Genomic DNA, 24,702 nt, shown 5'->3' with positions numbered 1-24,702 from the left:
CCCTCACTGTAATGCCGTAGCCATATTGGCTGCTGGCATTACAGTTATTGGCTAGGTGGAACGCATCATCGGGGTTATATAGCACCCGATGACGCATGTTCGGCTCTTTCTTAGTTAGGGAGAGCTGTGCTGAGGAAGGGACAGAGAGTGTAGGGAGTGATTTAAAAATATTTTTACCACCAAAACTTTTCAGAGACCAAAAAGTCCTTTTAATGACTATTGTGTGTGGCAGCAGCAATATCTTTTTTTTAGCGCAAACTGCGCTAAATAGCTAAAACTTTACAGACCCAAAAGTCTTTCTAAAGACTATTGTGTGTGGCAACAATATCTATTTTTAGCGCATCCTGCACTAAATAGCGTACAATAGTTAGGCTGCTGCAGACAGCGACATTAGCTGCGCCACATCTCCAGTGTAAAGTCTGCGCATCCCAAAAAAATCTGTGACATCCAGTGTACTTTTTCCATAGACGGTGTCTGCTGCGGACAGTGATATTAGCTGCGCCACATCTCCAGTGTAAGGCAACTTTAACACTTGCGTTTGGTGCGGATCTGTCATGAATCTGCACAAACGCATCAGTTCAGATAATACAAGTGACATTACCAGTGGTACCTCTCCTGTATAACGTTTCCTTATTCCAAATACCTGTGACATTCCCTGTAATTTTTTATTAGCCACTGGTGACAGCATTGACATTATCTGCGGGATATCTCCTGTGTGATGTTTCCACATCCTAAATACCTTTTAAAAAAAATTTGCGCATACACTTCCAAATCCTACTCTACTGTACACGTGACATACTTTCAAGCATATATGATATTTATCATGAAGAAGGCGAGCAGTAAGGGACACGGAAGTGGCCGTGATGCTGATGATGCACGCAGAGGCCGAGGCCCTGGGCTCATTGAAACTATGCCTTAAGCCAGAGCACAAGAAAAACAATCATCCACGATACCTAGCTTTATGTCCCAGTTTGCACGGCGGCGCAGGAGAGTACTCTTGAAGTCAGACCAGTGCGACCAGCAGATAATGCTTCCAATCGCTTAAGCACGACCCTATCTTCCACCAAGTCCAGTCTCAGTAGCCAAGAGTCTGCTTAACACAATCCTCACCCTGATGCTCCTTCCTCCCACCATGGAAGTCTGGGCAAACAAGTGATCACACACTCGGATTTTCCGAGGAGCAATTTTCTGCGCCTTTCCTTGATTTGGCCCTCTCGCCAAGCCTGTGTCACGACCATGCTTATGGCCGTGACTCCTTGGGAGCCGCATACAGTTGCGGTCTGGTGTTGTGTCAACCGCAGCTGGGGGCACTTTGCTTTTGCCTCAAGTGCGGTTGCCGCAGACAACAGGTATGTGTGCGGTTGCCTTTGGTTTGTGTGGGTGTTTGTATGCACTCTGAATGTCTGGTGTGCACTGTGTTTTATGTTTTGTGTGCACTCTGACATTTTCCCTTCGCCTGTGGCTGCCCGTGGCAACGTTTGGTGTTTACAACTTCCTGGAGTGTGTGCATGCTGATGCTACTACTGAGTCTTCTATAGATAAGTTTTGTTCATTCATTTGTGTTTTCCTGTTTGCTGGATCCCAGGTGACCCTGACTCCCTCCGTATCAAGTGTAGGGAGCCGGTGGTCGTGTCCGCTCACTATTATAGGGTGTTCAGGTGTTATACAGTCGAGGTACGAGGATATGCGATCATCTACCATTGAGATTTTTGCATAGGCTGAGCAGTTAGGGAGAGAGCCAGGTCTGTTGCAGGGCTCTTCCTTTTGTTCCTTAGTTTTGGATCCAGTCAGTCGGATCTTCATTTTGTGTCTTCTAGTTTTCTGTACACCTTCCGTGACAGCCTGCTTGAAGAGGGACAGATCTTGTGCCCTGATTCCCAAACTCTTGAGCATCCCCAGTCACAAGAAGATGACAGTGGGGAACAGCAATTACCGTTTAATGAGGTGGATGATGATGAGAAACAGTTGCCAATAAGTCAACGGCAATTACTGTCTCAAGAGGTTGATGAAGAGGATGAGACAGTTGTCAATCACTAAGGTTGTGGTTATGTCAACAAGTCAAGAGGATGAGTAGAGTCAGGAAGTGGAAGAGGAGATGGTGGATGATGAAGTCACTGACCCAACCTGGGAAGGTGGAAAGTTGTGCGAGGACAGCAGTACAGAGGGGGAGGGATACCGCAACAGGCTGGAAGAGGCAGTGGGGTGGTAAAAGGGAGAAGGCACGTAGCACCCTCCTGCAAAAATCTCCCTTACAAAAGGTAGGTGTTCTGCAGTATGGCGCTTTTTGGGGGAAAGTGCGGACAACAAAAGAATAGTAGTTTGCAACCTGTGCCGTACCAAAATGAGCCGGGGCATGAACACTAGCAACCTTACCACCACCAGCAGTATCCGCCACATGGCATCCCAGCACCATAATAAATGGGCCGGACACCTGGGTCCACAGTCTGTGTCTGCAGGTCACACCACTGCCTCCTATTCACCTGTGTTACGTGCTGGCCAATCCCCTGTCAAAGGTGCAGGCCCGGATACCTCCCGTCCTGCACCTGGACCTTCGCAAGCACCATCAGCGACCACATCCACTTCCGTGTCCCAGTGCAGCATACAAATGTTCTTACCCCAGGCATTTGAACGCGAGTGCAAATACCCAGCCACCCACCCACAGGCCATAGCACTAAATGCGCAACTTTCCAAATTACTGGCCTTGGAAATGTTTGAATTTAGGCTTGTGGACACTGAGGCCTTCCGCAGTCTGATGTTGGCAGCCGTCCTGAGTTACGCAGTCCCCAGCCGCCACTATTTTTCAAGGTGTGCCGTGCCCGCCTTACACCAACATTTATCCTGTAACATCACACGCGCCCTGACCAACGCAGTTACTGGGAAGGTCAACTTAACCGCGGATAGATGGACAAGTGCATTCGACCAGGGACGCTACATTTCCCTTACCGCACACTGGGTGAACGTTGTGGAGGCCGGGAGCGAGTCGTACCCTGGGATGGCACAGGTGCTAACGACACCAAGGATTGCAGGCCCTAATTCCATCAGGGTTTCCACCACCACCGACGTTAGTTGCTCCAACCCCCACTTATCCTCCTCCGCCTCCTCCTCCATTCCACCTCAGAATTATCCTCTTTTAGCACCAGTCATACATTAGTCGGTCGCTGGAAGCAGTGTAGCACTGCAGTGGGGAAGTGTCAACAGGCCGTGCTGAAACTAATCTGCTTAGGTCACAAACAGCACACTGCCGCAGAACTGTGGCAGGGAATAAGAGACCAGACTGAGCTGTGGCTCTCGCTACTCAACCTAGAACCAGGCATGGTTGTGTCTGATAATGGCAGTAACTTGGTGGTGGCTTTGGAGCTCGGCAAGCTCACACACATCTCATCCCTAGCCCACATCTTAAACTTAGTGGTTCAGTGGTTTCTCAAAAGCTACCCCAATTTGCCTGAGATACTGTTGAGGGTGCGCTGCGTGTGTGCACATTTCCCCAAGTCATCAACAGCTTCAGCCGGTCTGTCAACGCTGCAGCAGCACTGGAAATTGCCAGCTCACCGGCTGTTGTGCGACGTGAGCATGCGCTGGAACTCCACGTTCCACATGTTGGCCAGGCTTCGTGAGCAGCAGAGGGCAGTAGTGGAATATCAGCTGCAACATGGTTGTCACCAATCCAGTCAGTTTACGCTATTCACAAGCGACGAGTGGGCATGGATGTCTATTCTCTGTGAGGTTTTAAGAAACTTTGAGGAATCATCACAGATGGTGAGCGGCGATAACGCTATTATCAGCGTAACTTGTGTGTTTACTCAAACGCTCGCTGCTCACAATTAAGGATGACGCTTTGCATGTGGAAGAGGTGGAAATGGGGGAAGACATTACACAGGGTGATAGCCAAACCACCCTCAGTTCGTCTTCTCAGCGCGAATTGGATGATGAAGAGGAGGAGGAGCAGGAGACAGTTGCCTCCACTACAGAGGGTAATACCCATGAAAGTTTAATTCCATCTGTTCAGTGTGGATGGGCAGAAGAGGAGGAAAAGAATGAGGAGATTGAAAGCCATCCTCCTGATGACGACAGTGAAGTCTTGACTTTTGGTACTCTGGCACACATGGCTGACTTCATGTTAGGCTGCCTTTCCAGAGACCCGTACATTATACGCATTTTGGATAACACAGATTACTGGTTGTTCACTCTTCTCGAACCCCGCTACTAAGAGAACTTCTCATCTCTCATTCCTCCGGTGGAGAGGACAAGCAAAATGGTGCAGTACCAGAAGGTCTTTGTTGAAAAATTGCTCCAAAAATTTCTTGGGCAACTGAGGGGGGGAGACAAGGGGAACACACAGCAGTTCCAACAGAGGCAGGGTAACACTCTCCAAAGCCTGGGACAGTTTCATGACACCCCACCAGCACCCTTACCTTACCCTGATGCGCGGCCTACTGTGACAAGGAGGGAGAAATTTTCGAAGATGGTGAAGGAGTACATAGCAGACCATGTCAGCGTCCTCAACGATACCTCAGTTCTGAGGACTACTGGGTGTCCAAGCTGGACACGTGGAACGAACTGGTGCTCTATGCCTTGGAGGTGCTAGCCTGCCCTGCCGCCAGCATTTTGTCTGAGCAGGTATTTAGTGCTGCTGGTGGCATTATAACAGATAAGCGTATCCGCCTGTCAACTGAAAATGCTGACAGGTTTACTCTTATAAAAATGAACAAGGCCTGGATTGACCATGACTTCTCGACTCCACCAGAGGAAAGCGGCTGAACATAAAGGCACTTTAAATGTTTTATTTAAAATGTCCTGAATACACTTTATTCCCATGGACCCCTTCCATCACAAACAAGGGTATATGACTAAATTTTCCTTTTCTCATCCTCCTCCTCCTCCTCTTCCATCATATCAACATGCTTATTTGTCGCATATATGCCCTTCTCATATAATGTTTTACAGGGTCAGCTCACCTGCAGGCCCTCGCATATAATTTTTTAGAGGGTCAGATCAGCTGCAGGGCGTCGCATATATAGTTTTTTAGAGGGTCAGATCACCAGCAGGCCCTAACCTACAATCTTTTACAGGGTTAGCTCACCTTCAGGCCCTCGTATATAATGTTTTACAGGGTCAGCTAACCAGCAGGCCCGCACCTAAAATATTTTACAGGGTCAGCTCACCTTCAGGCCGTCGCATATAATGTTTTACAGGGTAAGCTCACCAGCAGGCCTGCACCTAAAATCTTTTACAGGGTCAGCTCACCTGCAGGCCCTCGCATATAATGTTTTACAGCAGGGGTGCACAGCCTGCGGCCCGGGGGCCACATGCGGCCCTTGATACTATTCTGTGCGGCCCCCAACCATCTGGTAAGAGACATGTATGCCTATGTCTTGTGGCTGCTCACATGTATTTTTCATGTATTTATCCCATTAGATTGGTGTACTAGAAGTGTAACTAGACATTAATGGTATATAATGTGTGTTCAATATGCCATAAGTACAAAATTTCAGTTGTTAATACACCTTTAAATTTTAATTTCGACCCTTGTCATTGGTTTAGTCTGGCAATGTGGCCCCCAACCAGGAAACGTTGTGCACCCCTGTTTTACAGGGTCAGCTCACCTGCAGGCCCGCACCTAAAATCTTTTACAGGGTTAGCTCATCTGCAGGCCCTCGCATATACATTTTTTGAGGGTCAGCTCAGCTGCAGGCCCTCGCATATAATTTTTTTGAGGGTCAGCTCACCAGCAGGCCTTCACCTACAATCTTTTACAGGGTCAGCTCACCTGCAGGCCCTCGCATATAATGTTTTACAGGGTCAGCTCACCATCAGGCCCGCACCTAAAATCTTTTACAGGGTCAGCTCACTGCTGGCCCTTGCATATAGTTTTTTAGAGGGTCAGCTCACCAGCAGGCCATTACCTACAATCTTTTATAGGGTCTGCTCGCCTGCAGGCCAGCACCTAAAACCTTTTACAGGGTCAGCTCATCTGCAGGCCCTCGCATATAATTTTTTAGAGGGTCAGGTCACCAGCAGGCCATCAATCATAATTTTCCAAGGGTGTATGTGTAATAAAGGGTGTATTGGAGCGCCGGTTCCTTGTAATTCTTGACAGCCCTTTCACTTACTGCATAGGCTTTATGAGTGTAGGAGTCCCACTACCTAAACAATTGTGCCACAATGTGAATGAGGCCCTCCTTTATGTGATATACAGGTTGTATCGGAGTGCCTCTTCCTTGTACTTTTTCGCAGTACTTTCACATTATATACAAGTAAATATACAGGAAAGAATGTTTCCTAACATTTTTTCATCCGTCTAAAATTGATTTTAGCTTCGGTTTTGTGCGTATTATTGTCAGTCTGTAAAAGTGGCCTACTGCTCGGACAACATCGTTCCCAGCAGCAAGCTGGGAGTCCAAGATGCATCCAGACATCCACCCCATGCTGTTCCCAAACCATTTTAGTGGTGTTTCCATAAATTTCTGACCTTTTCCTGTGAACCAGACACCCTCTTCTCTTCAGAGCAGGGGGTGCCTGGTTTAATGCTCGGGTTCTCCCATTGACTTCCATTTTGCTTGGGTGCTCGGTAGAGGTGATCGGCCCGAGCTCCCGAGCACTATGGTGCTTGATCAACACTAGTGAAAACGTTTTATAGATGAATGTAAAGGCAGGAGTCCCAACAGCACAAGTGGAAGAGACTGAGTGATGTAACAAAACAATGACACACAACACACAAGTAAATGAATTAAATGGTTGAAAAAGACTTGTGTTTGAGATGCTGCTGCATGGCCTAAAGAGGACTGTGCACACAAGGCACTCTAGACATATTGAGGAATTGAAACACATCTACAGAGAGGAATTATCCTGAATTCCTCCTCAATGTTGTGCAAATCTTAGTTGCTCTAACAAGAAATGTTTGGTAGGGTGATTGCTGCTAAAGGGGAATCTAGAGGTTATTTCATGTAAAGGGTTTACTTACCTTTTCTCCCTGTACTGTGAATTTTTACTCAGTGTGCTCAATAAAAGAAATGAATGGTACAAATGTGTGTTATTAGTTTAGCTACATTGTTTGTCTTGTGTTTGTCTACAACTGTGACCTACATAACAATCATAACACATTATATTAATAATCGATGCAGAAATCCAGAGAATTTCAAATAGTTTATTTACTTTTTCTTGTAACTGTGTAATGCGAGCATTCTTACTTAAATAGATTGTCTCATGAAGACGATCCCCATACATATGCCCCGAAAGGGCATATGGATACCATAAAGCAGTCTATATTCTGTGAGCAAGACCTTTATTTGCTGAAACCATAATATTCCTTTAACGCTAAGGCTGACATTACCCACCTCTTACACAGCGAGGGCAACATTCACCAGGTGGCGTCACTGGATGAGCACATTCTAATGGGGGGCAAGTCTTTTGGGTGCACGCAACTTCTCCATTCTAAACAGAAACAATCCATTTTGTACTATTTGACAGGTGACATGATATAGTTTTGTTATTTACTAAATGTATCACTGTTAGTATTAGAACCATGCTATTGTGACTTGCTTTATACTAACATAGACAAAGAAGACAAATAGTTTACAGGAAAGGTCTTCCAACTGTAATCACTCGGCATAGGAGAGTTTAACGAGGCTGGCCAATTTAGGTCATTGATGGCATACCACTAATGATGTGCCATCAATGTCATATAGGTGTTGGTTCCTACCTAGAGAATGGAGCCCCTGAAATGAAGGAAAGCACACCACGTATGAGTGGCATGCTCTCTATTTATTGCTATGGGCATTCCGAAAATAGCCGAACAAGTGAGCTCTGCTATTTTCGGAAGTTCCGTAGCTGTGAATGGTACACAGAACGACAATACAATTGAATCTAATACACTGGGAAGAGGTGAAGGACCTGTGGTGATATCACAGGTCATGTGATCAACAAAACAGGCTGTGATAGGATGAACCGGATTATGTCACCATCATGTGACCAGTGCAGGATTGGACCAGAGTGAAGAGGAGAAGGAGCCTAATGGTGATGTCTGTACATGAGGAGAGGTAAGTGAAGGGAGAGGCAGAGCAATGCTGGGAGTTGTAGTTATTTAACTGGGATGTATGTTAGGGCTGAAGGGAGGGATGTTATTGACATGGAAGCAAGCGTTTTTGTGTCCGCATGGCCTTGCGGAGCCAAACGGATCCGTCCTGACTTATAATGTAAGTCAATGGGGACGGATCCCTTTGCATTGACACAAAATGGTGCAATTGTATACGGATCCGTCCCCCATTGACTTTTAATGTAAGTCAGGACGGATCCGTATTGGGACTTAGAAATTCAAATCTAATACAAACGGATCGGTCCTGAATGGATGCATTTGTTTGTATTATCAGTGCGGATCCGTCCTGTACAAGTACAGGACAGATACGCACGAACGCAAGTGTGAAAGTAGCCTTAGGGGGTGAGGTTTACATGGGATTGTGCGTTGGAGACGGCTGGGGAGGAGGTGATGTTATTTACATGGGACTGTATGGTGGAGGGAGGATTATAACTGCAGGGGGCACTGCAGATCCAGGGGACATTATAGGCGGTCTTATTACTACTGGGGGCTCTATAGGAGGGTCTTATAGACCCGCCTTATTTCTACTAAGCGCACTATGGGGGCCTTATTACTACTGAGGGGTCTGTAGGGAGCTTTATCACCACTGGGGGAACAATAGGGGGCCTTATTTCTACTGGGGACTCTGTGAGGGTATTATTAATATGGGAGGACTCTTCTAATAATGGGGGCATTGTTGAGGAGCATTATCACGGTTGGGGCAGTGTTACTAATGAAGGCATTCTAGAAGGGAATTACTATTGGTGGGACTATGAGGAGCAGTTATGTTTCTTCAGGATAGTATTTGGGGGTATTGGGGGGGCAGGGGCGTAACTAAAGGCTCATGGGTTCCGGTGCAAGAGTTCAGCTTGGGCCCCCCTTCCCTCAGTGCTTTGTGTGTCTTCTTATGCGGCACAAGTGTCTTTGGGCCTCTTCAGGCTCCTGGGCCCTGTAGCGACTGCTACACCCCCTATAGCTACACCCCTGGGGGGGGGGGGGGGGCACAGCAAGCAGCAGGATAACACTGTGGGGACTCCAGTTGGGGGATAATGATAGAATGTTAGGAAGCTAAGATGTCTGTGTGTCACACTCTGCAGAGACGAGGCGGCTAAGAGAAGTTGTCCAGACCGAGTACAGCAAAGTGCGGGGGGGGGGAATATTTATTGGGGCTTGTGCCCCGGATGTTTTGAGACCCTAGCAACGCCCCTGCCTGGGGCTATCAGCAAATGTCATGTTGTGTCGTTATGCTTCGCCAAGGAAAATAAACTGTCGGATGATATGCAGAATGTAAAAGCAAATTCCCCATTAAAAGTTCCCTATCTGACCCAGGAAGAAGTACAGCGGCGTCTTAAAAAGATTAAATTAGGCACATCGCCGGGACCGGATGACATACACCCCCGTATCCTAAGAGAATTAAGTAATGTCATAGCCAGACCATTATTTCTGATATTTAAGGACTCTATACTGACAGGGAGTGTTCCACAGGATTGGCACATAGAAAATGTGGTGCCAATATTCAAAAAGGGTCCAAAAACAGAGCCCAGAAACTATAGGCTGGTAAGTTTAATACCTGTCGTGGGTAAACTGAAGGTTTTCTAAGAGATGCTATCTTGGAGCACCTCAATGAAAATAAGCAAATAACATCATACCAGCATGGCTTCATGAGGGATTGGTCATGTCAAACTAATTTATGTGAGGAGGTAAGTTCTAGACTTGACAGCGGCAAATCAATGGATGTCGTGTATCTGGACTTCTCCAAAACATTTGACACTGTACCGCATAAAAGGTTAGTATATAAAATGAGAATGCTCGGACTGGGAGAAGATGTTTGTATATGGGTAAGTAACTGGCTCAATGATAGAAAACAGAGGGTGGTTATTAACGGTACACACTCAGACTGGGTCACTGTCACTAGTGGAGTACCTCAGGGGTCAGTATTGGGCCCTATTCTCTTCAATATATTTGTTAATGATCTTGTAGTAAGCTTGCACAGTAAAATATACATTTTTGCAGATGACACTAAACTGTGTAAACTAATTGACACGGAAGAGGACAGTATACTGCTACAGAGGGATCTGGATAGATTGGAGGCTTGGGCAGATAAGTGGCAGATGAGGTTTAACACTGACAAATGTAAGGTTATGCACATGGGAAGGAATAATGCAAGTCACCCATACATACTAAATGTTAAAACACTGGGTAACACTGACATGGAAAAGGACCTAGTAATTTTGGTGAACAGCAAATTAAGCTGCAGAAACCAGTGTCAGACAGCTGCTGCCAAGGCCAATAAGATAATGAGTTGCATCAAAAGGGGCATAGATGCCGGTGATGAGAACATAGTCCTACCACTTTACAAATCATTAGTCAGACCACACATGGAGGACTGTGTACAGTTCTGGGCTCCTATGAACAAGGCAGACATATCAGAGCTGGAGAGGGTCCAGAGAAGGGCAACTAAAGTAATAACTGGAATGGGGCAACTACAGTACCCTGAAAGATTATCAACATTAGGGTTTTTCACTTTAGGAAAAAGACGACTGAGGGGAGATCTAATAACTATGTATAAATATATCAGGGGTCAGTACAGAGATCTCTCCCATCATTTATTTATCCCCAGGACTGTGACTGTGACAAGGGGACATCCTCTGCGTCTGGAGGAAAGAAGGTTTGTACACAAACATAGAAGAGGATTCTTTACGGTAAGAGCAGTGAGACTATGGAACTCTCTGCCTGAGGAGGTGGTGATGGTGAGTACAATAAAGGAATTCAAGAGGGGCCTGGATGTATTTCTGGAGCGTTATAATATTACAGGCTATAGCTTCTAGAGAGGGGTCGTTGATCCAGGGAGTTATTCTGATTGCCTGATTGGACTCGGTAAGGAATTTTTTTCCCCCTTAAGTGGGGAAAATTGGCTTCTACCTCACTTTTTTTTTTTTTACCTTCCTCTGGATCAACTTGCAGGATAACAGGCCGAACTGGATGGACAGATGTATTTTTTTCGGTCTTATAAACTATGTTACTATGTTATGTTATGTAAGTACACCAGCATGAAGAAGTATAGTTGGCAAGGACAGGGTTAACCACCATGATCCTCACTTTGTACCTCCTACTGCCAGATGTACCACAAGTTCTAGAGAGAGACTTTTATCCTTTTACTTTTGGCCTGAGTTTTTAATTCACCTTTCCCATGCACTGTTCCCCAGGGAGCAACGCCCTGAGAGAGTACATCGTGACACAAAATCTCATCTGGGCCACTACCACTCCCAACGTCCCCTGGGGCTCCCTGCACTTATAACCCTTATAATAAAGATCTATAACACGTCTTGGGATAAATGTCTGCAAACAAGGATAAAGCAGTGATGCATATCAGTCCTTATGTAACCTCACGTAATACAAGAGCATTATAAGAAACAGATGTACTGGTGAAAAGTGCTCTGCAGAATGATGGGTTACCGTGCATCACACAATAAAATAGAAGCGTTGCTAGCAGTTAGAAACAAACATAGAAACTAACATGTAGGACTTGTCAAAATAGGATTGAACAAACAAGCATAAATACCGCACTCCATGGAACTGGCTGTGCTCATGAACTATGAAGAGCCAATTGGTTTTTTAACCCCTTAGTGACCGACCTGTTTTGGGTCTTATTAACCAAATGTTTTTTATTCACTTTTTCATAGTTACATTCTTTTTTTTTTTTTTTGTCAATTTAGTTGTATAGGGCATTATTTTTTGCAGGACAAGTTGTAGTTTTTAACGGCACCGTTTTGCGGTTACAAATAACTTACTGATCAACTTTTATTAACTCCTTCTGGGAGGGATGAGAAAACAGTAACACTGCCACTGAGCTCTTACGTTATTTTTCAGCATAAATAACATAACTTTATTCTCTGGGTCAGTATGACTACAGTGATACCAAATATACTGTACCTGTATATAGTTTCTAGTTTTTTTAGTCATACGACTTTTGCACAATAAAACTTTTTTTTTTTAAGTTTTTGCATTGCCCCATCCTAAGACCAATAACTTTTTTTTTTCTCTCTCTACGTAGCTGCGTGTGATTTTTCCAGGATGACTTCTAGTTTTCATTGCTCATTGGTCACATTTTGGGGTGCATAGCCAGTAGTATATAATTTCATGTATATCTAATTTAATTGTCGGCAAAACCATGACAAAATATGGAAATGAGTAAGACACTATTACTTACCTGGCAGACACATGATGTGCAGGACCCAACAGAAAAGGTCTCCTTGTTATTGTAAGTCCTCCCCTCATAAGAGCATGCTGTGACAGGAAATGGAACAGGAAACCTTATATGTTATGTGAAAAATCCAGACACTGGTATCATTATTGTATGGACGAAGTAACTAGAGCCATTTGTCAGGCTGAAAGCAAGGCCTTGAATGACATCCAGCATTCGACACTGGGTGTGCTTATTCTGAGGTAATTCTTTAACACAACACTTACTGTAAAATATCCAAATAATTTACATCACAGATACATTTTGTACAGTGTAAACACACAGATCATCAAAGGGGTAGTTCATTATTTTAATATTTATGGACTATCCTCAAGATAGGACATCTAAATCAGAACAATGGGGGTCCGAGAGTGTCATTCTGCTGTTGCCTTGTAGCTCCAACACCGGCAGTTGGCACAGGAACTACGTAGCTCTGTTACTGCAGAGCTGCACTCACTGACGTGAAGGGGAGGGGAAGCAGTGCTGCAGTTAGAAGCTCGATCCCCTGCACAATGGACAGAGCTGTTTAGTCCCGGAGCTCCTCTGTAACAGCTGATCGATGGGCTAGTGGGGCGTTGAGTCCCCACTAATAACATATTTATCACCTATCCTTAGGATAGTCCATCAATATCAAAATCCTGATATACCCCTTTAAGGTACTTTTGCTACAAATATTAGTGTAAGGCTACTTTCACACTTGCGTTGTTGTTTTCTGGTATTGAGATCCGGCAGAGGATCTCAATACCGGAAAAAAAATACGTTTCCGTTTGATCCTCATGCATTCTGAATGGAAAGAGATCCGTTCAGGATATATCAGGATGTCATCTGTTCCGGCAGCATTCTGTTTTGTGACTGGACACAAAACCACTGCAAGCTGTGGCTTTGTGTCCGGTCATAAAAACTGAAAAAAACGTCAATGGTGATGGATCCATTTATTTAGGAGCTTTAAAAAAACGGATCTGTCACCCACTGACTTTCAATGTATTTAGTGATGGATCATTTTTTTTCCCTTTTTGATTTCACACAACTGCATCCTAACGGAATGGAGGCATCTTGATGTGCAAAATCAAAACTGATCCGTTTAATTCCGGTATTGAGAACCTCTGCTGGATCTCAATACCGGAATTAACAACGCAAGTGTGAAAGTAGCCTTAGGGTAGTTTCAGATTAGCAAGTTGTCGACAGGAAACACTAATATTTGTAGCAAAAGTACCCTAAAAGGGTATTTCAGGATTTTAATATTGATGGACTATTCTAACAATAGATGATAAATAACTTATTAGCGGGGGTCCATCGCCTCACTATCCCATGGATCAGCTGTTAGAGTAGCTCTGGAACTTAACCGCTCCGTCCGTTGTGCAGTGAATTGAGCTTCTAACTGCAGCACTGCTCCCCTTCACTTCCCATGCCACTTCTGTGTGGCAGTGTGATTGTCTGGCCTCAACTCTGCTCCTGTAATGAGACCTAAAGGTGTTATATTGATTTATAATACAGGGTGTCCCTGCCCTACATTGGCTGACGGTAATACACTGACCAAAAATATAAACGCAACACTTTCGGTTTTGCTCCCATTTTGCATGAGCTGAACTTAAAGATCCTAAACATTTTCTACATACACAAAAGACCCACTACTCAAATATTGTTCACAAATCTGTCTAAATCTGTGTTAGGCTACTTTCACACTTGCGTTCGGAGCGGATCCGTCTGGTATCTGCACAGACTGATCCTCACCTATAATGCAAACGCTTAGATCCATTCAGAACGGATCCGTTTGCATTACCATGAAAAAAAAAATTATATATATATTTTTTTTTGTTCATGATAGTGCAAACGGATCCGTTTTGACTTTACATTGAAAGTCAATGGGGGACGGATCCGTTTGAAAATTGAGCCATATTGTGAACACCTTAACTGAATGAGTACAACAAATCCCATTTGATTTTAAAAATTATGTATAATCTTTATTAAGCAATCGTAATATGAACATGATTACATTTTTATAACAATAAATGAATTATAACGGTAGTACTGAGCCATTATAATCAAGGTATCTAATAGCTATTGCGCCTATTAGTGATACGAGACTGTTCTCATGGAAGGGACCATCAAGGTAATTAAACAGCAGGAAGGTGGACTCTATTAAACTATATGGCTTGGGTGCACTAGGAATATTATACTAGGAGCAATCACCTATGTAACAATATATAGAGGCTATTACCAATCCTGAACCGAAAAGACATATAATGCTGAGTGATAGAGCTAGTGTCTAAAACTACTAACCATTAGATGAAGTATTCAACCTACCAAAAAAGGGTCAGACCAATGGGCGCTGGATCTCCCCGACGTACGTTTCGCCGTGCTGCGTCCTCAGGAGGAGTACTGTGTCAACTTCAAACGGATCCATCCCCATTGACTTACATTGTAAGTCTGGACGGATCCGTTTGCCTCCGCACGGCCAGGCGAACATCCGAACGCTGCAAGCAGCGTTCGGGTGTCTGCCTGCTGAGCGGAGCGGAGGACAAACAGTGCCAGACTGATGCATTCTGAGCGGATCCGCATCCACTCAGAATGCATTAGGGCTGGACGAATCCGTTCGGGGCCGCTTGTTAGAGCCTTCAAACTGAACTCACAAGCGGAGCCCCAAACGCAAGTGTGAAAGTAGCCTTAGTGAGCACTTCTCCTTTGCCGAGATAATCCATCTCATCTCACAGGTGTGGCATATCAAAGTGCTACACACAGATGGAAATAAACCAGAAGGATTTGTTCACATGGTGAAAATGGGTCAGAAGAGTCCACATTGAAAAATAATAATCATGGGGAAGAGGTTCATGAGGTAAGCAACCCCACCTGTTAAAAATCAATAGTTATTTTTGTAGCCACTAAGTGAAAGTATACCAGTACTATATTCCATTACTTCATCATGGGAAGCCACATTACTAATAAAGCACAGCAGCCCCTTCTGGCCCTTTTTCTGCTGCATTGGTCAACTGTAACTGGGAGCTGTGCAGGTACAGCAACTTAGCCCCATTTATATGGTCAGAGAAAAATCCAATTGCCAATTCGTATCACTGTCTATGATCACCTTAATAAAAAACAGAGATGGAGTCGAAAACATCAGGGGGAATTTAATAAAATAGCTTTGCAGCAGTTTTTAGGAATAAAACACGTTTAGGAATAAAACAATAAAAACAAAAATCACATTTTATGCCATGCTTACTAGAAGTTGGAAAAATGGGCATGGATTACTGGGTCAAAAATCTAAGTCTGCACATTAGACAGTCCTAAAAAAAGAGTGTGTCCATTTTAACCCATTCCTCTCCCTTTTCCTCTAAGCCACACCCATTCAAGTGTCAACTGAGGTGCAAAAAGTGTCTTAAACACTATAAATTTGGGGCAAGGCATTTACACCTGTTTGGCACATATTGAGACAACATTTTGGCACATTTATCTTAGTAAATCTGACCCAGCGTGACTGAGAGGCCTGCTTTATTGCCTTACAAGTTATCTCTTGGTGCCCTTCTATGCTAACAAAAATTAAAATGAATAGGTCTTAGCAATGGTAACTTGCATACAATGTTCAATTTGAACACTTGCCTTTATTCCACGTTTTATTTTGCAATCTTATTTTACAATATACAGCATAAGTAAATTGATCCTAAGGGAAAAATTCCCATGTCACGGCCATGGCACAACAAAAACCATATAGACATGCATCAACAATGAATCTGAAAGTTAATGGATATGCAGTTTACTTCCAAAACCTTGCCGTTATTACCACATTGCAAAGTGTGTAGCAAGCTGCAGTAAAAGTACTTGCTAGCACAGTTTTCAGCCACTAAGTGGGTACTCACCCTAAGGCATAGATTTATTCAAGTGCCAATGGGGCCCCTATAACAGTATCAACCACAAAAGCAACCACAGTTCCCCCTAAAACAGTGAAAGATGTATGCCAACCAAAGAGCTTCCATCAGACACACAGACCCCAACAGCTACTGAAGATGTCTTTGTTTGATAAGCATTCCTTTGAGAAGACCCCCGATTCTGAACACGTAGGAGAATCTGACATAGCACCACGCACACCAAGGAGAATGACTCAGCTTTTAAATTCTTCTCCTTTTCCCATCGTGTTTTACAAAGGCTAGAGGGTCACTAAAATGATCTTTGCCCTAGACTCATACATATCTTATAGGATGACTGGGAAAATGAATTCCAGGGCAGTTATTAAATGGAGAGTAACCACAGAGACCATGAGACACTGGATACTATGGGTTCATTCAGTCAAGGAACTGGTATTGGTCCTGCTCCTGGCATATTCCATTTTCGTTGTTTCTCAGTAGACAAATAAAGGTCAGAAACGTGACACACAATGATATAAATACATGTTCTATATAAAATGGTGACAAGAAATGCACAATATCTAGAAATATCTGACAGTAAGATTTCAAAGAGATGTCCTTGATTGCCTAATGAGTTTTAAAGTTCCATATAACCCTGTTAAAAGTGTGTGCCAGAGAATCCTGAACTTGTGAACTTGGCTTTATGCTCTTCAATGGTATTGATAGGAAGTCCCGAAAAATGTCTGCCCTCATAATCTCTACAGTACTTTACCATACAAATACTTAGGTCAGAGAGCTTGAAGGAACATACCATGCAAGCATACAGAAATGTTCAGCTTTTTTTAAAATAAATTACAGTTTTAGTGTATGTTACCACACGGCATAAACACTGCGGAGTTGGGTGAAGCATTACATAGTAACAGTGAAGTGGTTAAGAGTTTCACAAACCCACACAATGATTGTCCACAATGAAATTCCACATGAAATGAAGTGCAGATTTTAATTCTGTAGCAAGTCAGATATCTGCCGTGGATGTCACCCTTTGCAATGCAGAATTGAATTCTGGAAAAATCTGCAGCATTTCTCCCCATGTAAGCTGCAGCAATATCGGCCATTTCGGGCTAGATCCAGTGCAGATTTGCTGACACACTATGTGGGGAACATGCCCTTATACATTTTCTGGTGGGTAATTCTCTTTAAAAATAGCACATTGAGAGGATTATCCACTCAGACATTTACTCACCCAGGCACTGAGGCCAGTCTTTACGTAGTGAGCATTTTACGGAACCTCCAATGCACACGCAGATGTTACATGAGTCTTTCTTCCAGGTTTCACTGTCCTGATACTCTTTTCCTTCCCATAAACATGTGGATCGGCGACACTCACAACTCTCCAGAGCTTTTACTCTGGCCTGGAGATCAGCATTCTGTGGGTATAATACTTATGTCAGTCTCAGTTTTACACCCACCTATAAGGCAGCAAGGAATCTCATCCCAAGTAGAGTTGAACAATGTAAAATAATCTTAAGTATAGATATTTTCTTCTATATGTAGTGTAACACTGTGTCTGGTAAAGTACTGGAGGGGGTGTATATCTCATCCGGAAAGCTCAGATTGGTGAGGTAAAAAGAGTCCAGAAAGCTACAAATTGTAATATCGTCTGGATTTGTATGGAATGGCAGATAGGTGTTGGTAGTTGGATTTGCCATTCCCTCACCACTCCAGTACACCACTTTCCCGTAAGGCAAACTCATATATAATCGCTGGGCTCATTACTGAGGATATAAGTACACTACTGAAAAGCTAATTCAATCTCAGTGCCTAGAAACTGCAAGACTTGCTTGCTGTGAAAAGCCTGATTGTGTGTTTATGTGGAGAAATAGGTAAGGTAACTGATGTTTAGTTACCACCTAGATGGGCAAGTGCTTTACTTTGCTGACTTTTTAACTGCTGGAGTCTGTGAAATCGCCGACCCCACCCACATGCACAGATCTTAATGATAGATATGGAAATCAGATTTAATGGCTCATATCACACTTGAGCGGTAATGGATTTCATGTGTCTGGCACCAGTTGTGTTAAGCCTGGGAATATATCTGTAAAAAAATCCCCAGGGAACACCTTATCAGTTCAGGGCTTTTAGAGTCTCTAACATGATGTGATTCAGGGAAAAAAAACAGCCTTTGTCCTGAGTTCAAGAGAAGATATCTTCACAATTTAGTTCACTAGAACTTCCCAAAGGACAAGCTGTAAATTACATTCAATCTGAAAATATGTCAGTGTTGATTCCAAAAACTCCAAAAGAGTGTAAATCAGTCACATTTATACAAGTGTGGACCCTCAAACGCCAGATCTCTATGGACTGCCAGCAAACATCGTGAGTCAAATGCTAAGAAAACAGTCTCCAATTAAAATAAAATAAAAGATCCTATTAAAATATTATTCATATTAAATATTCCTTAAAAAGCTGTCACCAATTAAGTACTTACTGGGGTGTTATTATTGGAGCTATATAGGATCTGTGTGCTCTGTGGTCTCCTTTTTACAAAGAACTAGAATTAGCGCAGAGGAAACGTACTGTTGTTTTGTATGGATGAGTTAGGAATCTTGAGCTAAAGAGGCACCCTTTTTGGGGCAGAATTTCCACTGTTTCACTGTTTTCACACATTCAGGGGGTCATTTACCATCCAGAAATACGCCTATATTAGGCGTATTTCTGGAGCAGATTGTGGAAAAAAGGTTATTTGCAGCTGCAATCTGTGACTATTTCCCACTCATGCCAAGTCTAAAAAGTGGGCATGGCGTGGGCAGGGAAGGGAAAGGGCCGGTAGGCCCTCCTCACTAATCATTTTCTATGCCTGTATTAGAAATAGAAAATGGTCTAAATGTAAGCCAGCAAAGGAAGCTGGCTTACATTATACTGGCACAGGATAAGCAGAAATTATGTCGAGGCTGGCGTCTCTTCATAACTTCACCGCCAGGTATAGGGGTTATTGAGACCAGCATAAATAATTACAAGAATAGGTGCACTACTGTGGTGGATGCAAACGGTGACATCTGACTAACCCTCGCACTGATGTTCAAAAGGAGACTTTAGCCAGTATATCCTTATATTAAAGGGGTTGGCCACCATAAGTATAAAAAACAATAAAGTGCCCCAGACAATAACTAAAGCCAAGAGGAATTTGTATCATGACAGATATACTGCGTATATATAATTTTTCTACTGCATTCGGCATAGCATGCTCCCATTGATGAGAGGCTGTGTGGGCGGAGCAGCTGCAAAGTGAAAGTAAAAATCCCAGCATGCATCACAGCATAGGGTCTCCAGAGGAGCAGTCACATGACATCTCTGCCTACTTGTGATGCCATAGTGACAACAGCACCTCAGGTGCCATTTCATCAGTGCTTTAGCATACCTCCCAACTTTAGAATAGAAGGAAGAGGGACACTACGTGCCCAAGGCTACTTTCACACTTGTGTTTTTTGCGGATCCGTAATGGATCTGCAAAAACGGTCCTGTTACCATAATATAACCGCATGCATCCGTCATAAACGGATCCATTTGTATTAGGTCTTCTATAACCATAACGGATCCATCTTGAACACCATTGAAAGTGAATGGAGGACGGATTTGTTTTCTATTGTGCCAGTTTCATCAGGCGGACAGCGTTTTGGTGCGGAATGGAGACGGAAGGGAGGCAAACTGATGCATTCAGAGTGGATCCTTTTCCATTCAGAATGCATTAGGGCAAAACTGATCCATTTTCGACATACCTCCCCCGTACCAGGACCGCCAATGAAATCCGGAACTGTCCTGCCGGATACTGGACGGAGGTATGGCTTTAGGCCTCATGCACATGACCATAGCCTGCCTGTGCCAGTATTGTGTTGCGAGCGAACAGGGGGTCTGCAATATACAGGCACCAGCCGTGTGCGCACCGTATCAAGTGATAGGTCTGAAATCTAAATGATACGGTGTGGTCTGGAATGGAAGCACAGATAGGAAACCTATGGAGTGCATCCATTGGTTTTCTGTCCATGCCTCCGCACTGCGAAAAAGTACTGTCGGATGCAGATTGCAGACCCCATTTAAATGAATAGGTTCATGTCTGCAGACAGTGGACACACTGTCGGCGCCCATGCATTGCAATGTATACACACACGTGTGTAAGTATATGTATTGCATATGTGTATGTATATTTATTCATATATATATATATATACATATATAAAGCAAAACAACAGCACTCTCATTAGATGAAAATAGAAAAAAGATTATACACCCACGTGGACGCGATGTTTGTATATATATATATATATATATATATATATATATACATAATCCAAAAAGCAGGCAGCACTCTGAAGGTAAAGGTGTATATATGTATATATATGTATATATACACACACACAAAATCATAGTTCCTGGCTAGATGTCCTGCTTTCCCTGTTGGTTGCAGGGGGCATGGCCTAACGGAACGGAGGGCGTGGCTTAGCGGGTCGGCTGTGTGGTGATAGTGCAGGGGGGGATGGGGATTGACTGAGTAGCTTCTGCAATGGGGACTCAGAAGGTTTTTATCACAGCCAGCTTCTGACAGGAATCAGCTGTTTGTAGAGAGGGAACAAGCAGCTGATTCCTGTCACAGTTGGAGCGGGCAGCAGGGAGCCGACCACTGACAGGAGCAGACTGCACATGCGCATGGACGAGCTTCCTCTATGTCGCGTGCAGCCATGGACGAACTCAGCTGCAAGGTAGAGCAGGACTAAGGGGGCGTGGCTTATAACTGAAAGAGAAGCAGGCAGGTGTGTTTAATGAAGTATATTAGGAACTTCATTTTTTCCCTGCCTTCCACACTGTAGTGGAGAGTATTTAAAGAGTGGCCAACCCCTTTAAGGACATACCTGAGCCCACGCACCACGCTAAACCTACCTGTACCGTATGGGTAGTACCAGGAGCCAGTGGGCAAATTACAACAGTGTAAGGTCCAACTTTTTACCATCAGTGTAAGGGTTAGTCAGATGTTACTGTTTGCATCCACCACAGTAGTGCAATCTTATAACTATTTATTCTATATATCATTCCCCATCCACACATTTTACCATCTGGTGTAGGATGTCTCAGTGGCACTTGTGGTCTGCTGCGGGCATCCTCCACTGTATACATTTTTTGCTGGGGATCGGCCATAGCAACAGACCACAAGTGCAGTATCTGCTCCCCGAGCATAAATGCACAACTGCATATGGGGTGGAGCATTTCCTGCCTTTTGAGACCACGTATTTTTGTCATTTAAATCGGTTATTGAGATCAGCATCTAAAACACCAGTCCTAATAAATGACCCCCTCGGTGTTTGCTCAGTCATTTGCATCAGTGATTGTGAGCCAAAGCCAGGAAATAATGCAGATAAGGTATAATGGAAAAATCTGCATCTGTGTTTTTTGCCCACACCTGGTTTTGGCTCATAATTAAAGAGTCCAGGTATACCCAGGCCAATCTGCCTTAGGGTACAGCCACAGGGAACGGCCCTGCTGCGGGCGGGTTGTGGCCATGGTGCAGTGAAGAACAGCTTAGCCAGTTAGTCAGCAGCTTCCTTTCATTTAATAATGAAGTCCGCACTGTATAGTCGGTCTTCATTGTTAATGGCCACGCTGCACCTTTAATGGACCTTTAAACAGGGGCTGTTGCTGGTATGGGGTTTGGCTGGCCTAGGTTAGAGGCACAATATGCAAATTATTGCTGTTCTGTCCTTCATTAGTTGTATCAGTGGTTGTGACGTGAAGTGGTATATTTCTACCCACTCTAGTATGGAATATTAGAACATAAACTTTTAATATGTTGCCGCTAATAAAACTCTCTCCAATATACTTTATTTAATAAATGTATTAATGACTTCTCAGCGGTGTACGGAGTACAGGCCGTAGACACTTTATAAATGGGGCCGCACAGCAGTGAGTACAGGCAGGAGAGCATATTGCAGCTCCTGCCCGTGCCCTCCGGAAGATTACTAACTCCTGACATCGCACATGGGTACCCTGTACCTATGTACTGTAGTATGCCAGGATTAGCTGAGCGGAGCGGGCTCCTGCTTCTGCCTGCTCCGCTAAGCTAAGAGTCCTGCATGTCAGCAATATGGGCTCCTGCCCGTACTCACAGCGCTGCTGTGGCCCCATTCATAAAATGTACTCAGTACTGAACTGAGTTTTAAGCGCACCAGGAAATGGTGCGCTTTAGGTAGGAAAAAGTGTAGTAAAAATAAAAAAATAATAAAGTATATTACAGAATAAAGAGTTTTAATAGGGCCACCATATTAAAAGTTGATGTAAAGGTTTAGTTACTCTTGAATTTTTCCAAATAAAGGAATACACTGATTTATTCTCTCCTGGAATTTCTCATTGAATTACCTGGACAGAAATCACAGAGGGATGAATACCATTTGGCATGTACATGGCCAGAAGGCCCTGATTTGTGGTGAACTTTTGCCCACTACAAATAGCTAATTAGTTCCAGTGTGAACTAAAGTATTCGTTTTATGTTAATACTTTCACGCAAACAGAAGAACTTTTCCATGTTGTATTCATTGTACTATACCTCCAGATGAGCTTACAATCTAAATTGACTTAAGCTAACCTAAGACATCATTGAACCCAGATGCAACTTTTTCTGCCAACCAGTTCTAGGCTGTGTAAACTAAAAACCATGGAAAGATATGTTCAAAAACCAATAAAGTAATTGAGTCTACGGAAAAACAACCCATCTCAATTTGATTGAACTGACCTGAACTTTCACCATGTCAAGCATAGTAGTCAATCCCTGAACAACTTCCTCCAGCCTTCGCATCCTTTCTTCCTGAGAGAGAAAATTCAATGGGGCTTCACTCTGCTGCTGCTGATAATGTCGTGTGTCAGATACATCTGGGGCTCGAGGCTGCCTCTGGACATCCTCATCATCCATGTGTCGCTCTTCAGACAAGGAGTAAGGAAGAGGGAGAGAATCTGTGGAAACAGGATGGTCCTTGATCACACGGTGGTACCATATATAAGGGGTGTCAGTGAGGACGAACACATGAAGGTCATATACCTATGCTACCATGGGTTTATCTTCAATATGACATTGTCTACGCAGCATTGAAGAAGACACCTACATTTACACGCTCAGAAAATCATACAGTCATTGGGAATACATCCGTTATATCTATATTCACATCTGGTATGCTGTGAAATATGGCACAAACTAGTACGTCTATGGTATTAATATACAATGACTATTAAATACAAAGAATATACAATAGTGGAGATATTTACTTAGAGATATAGCTTAAAGCTAGGGCTACACAGCAACTTTGGCTGCACCACATGAAGAGCTCAATGATGCTTTATGACTAGTTATGACTTGAGCGAACTTCTTTTTTCAAGTTTGGCTTACAAGGTTCGGGTTATTTAAGAATTCCGTTATGGCTTCAGCTACCACGGGCCATAACCCGAACCTTGTAATCCAAACTTAAAAACAGAAGTTCGCTCATCCCTATTCATGACATTTCAAGTAATGATTGTGAATGTGGTTGTGTTGCGACACACAATCTAATGCATCGGTGATATGACAGTCGTGAAAAATCCAGACCTGCAACTTTGCCAGCACAGACTTAAATGTAAATTGCTTGTCCATGTCTGTGATTTATTTTTTATTTCAATTTTTTTTTCAAATCAAAAACTGCTCGAAACGTATATCCAGATCACATGTGACAGCAAGTTGCAGTTGACTCGCATGAATTTTTTAGTTGTTGCTTTTGTGTGACCACAGTTGTCATGCATCCCTGGTTTTATAGGAATCAGAAATGGCCAGAGTAAGACAGGTTGGGTTTACATAGTGGCATAATGTGTACAGTATATGTATATTTCTTTATATAATCCAGTTATAATGGAGTCATATACCAGTACTTGCATATAGAATTTAAATTTTTTGATCCAAATGACATCATGGTGAAGTCTAATTTGCAGGTGGATTTGTAATGTGTAGCAAACTCACATAGGTTTCTTGTCAAGACCATTTATGAACTTTATTTAGACCACCAAGATTTTCTGAACAAATTTATTAGCCCGGCAGAAGATTTGCAATGAGAACATTTGCACAGAAATATTTGCACATGGCAAAGCTCAAAAGGGACAAGTTCATTATCCCAGTGTGTAAAACCACCTTAATGCATGGTAATAAAGTTACGATGCCATACAATGTATCTACCTGTTCCATACTTCATGCCACAATATTTAGCACTGTTCTGCTACCGTGTATAGAAAAGAATGTTTCCATATACAACTGTGTCCTGTTTATATAAATCGGAGTCTTCCTGACTTTCTCTATAATAGGTTTCTAGCCCCGGAGGAGGTTCCATGTCATTATGAAGAATAAGCAGGCTTCTCGCACACCCTGTGACCTCACCCAAGTTACCAATAGGGTTGAATCCTCCAAAGGGACAACACTCAGTACTGAGGGAAACAGTTCACAAACTGTAAAGCTTTGTTTGCCTATGAAGTCAAAATATTGAGGCTGTGACTGT

At 43.4% G+C, this 24,702-nt stretch overlaps 1 protein-coding gene across 1 annotated transcript in view; it reads right to left on the bottom strand.

The window, feature by feature from the left end:
* The window catches only part of LOC122927770 (kielin cysteine rich BMP regulator), a 138,601-nt gene that overhangs the window by 91,007 nt on the left and 22,892 nt on the right, over window positions 1–24,702 (bottom strand). The window contains exons 5-8 of the mRNA XM_044279949.1: window positions 22,926–23,143; window positions 17,394–17,577; window positions 12,282–12,358; window positions 7,335–7,431 (exon numbers count right to left, since the gene is read on the bottom strand). Of these exons, the coding sequence (XP_044135884.1) occupies window positions 7,335–7,431; window positions 12,282–12,358; window positions 17,394–17,577; window positions 22,926–23,143 (576 nt within the window). The remainder of the gene's footprint in view (window positions 1–7,334; window positions 7,432–12,281; window positions 12,359–17,393; window positions 17,578–22,925; window positions 23,144–24,702) is intronic.

Source organism: Bufo gargarizans, chromosome 2 (assembly GCF_014858855.1).
Source record: "Bufo gargarizans isolate SCDJY-AF-19 chromosome 2, ASM1485885v1, whole genome shotgun sequence".
In the NCBI taxonomy this organism is placed as follows: domain Eukaryota; kingdom Metazoa; phylum Chordata; class Amphibia; order Anura; family Bufonidae; genus Bufo; species Bufo gargarizans.
The sequence above is the reverse complement of the archived record's forward strand: the minus strand, read 5'-3'. Positions and strand labels throughout refer to the sequence as shown.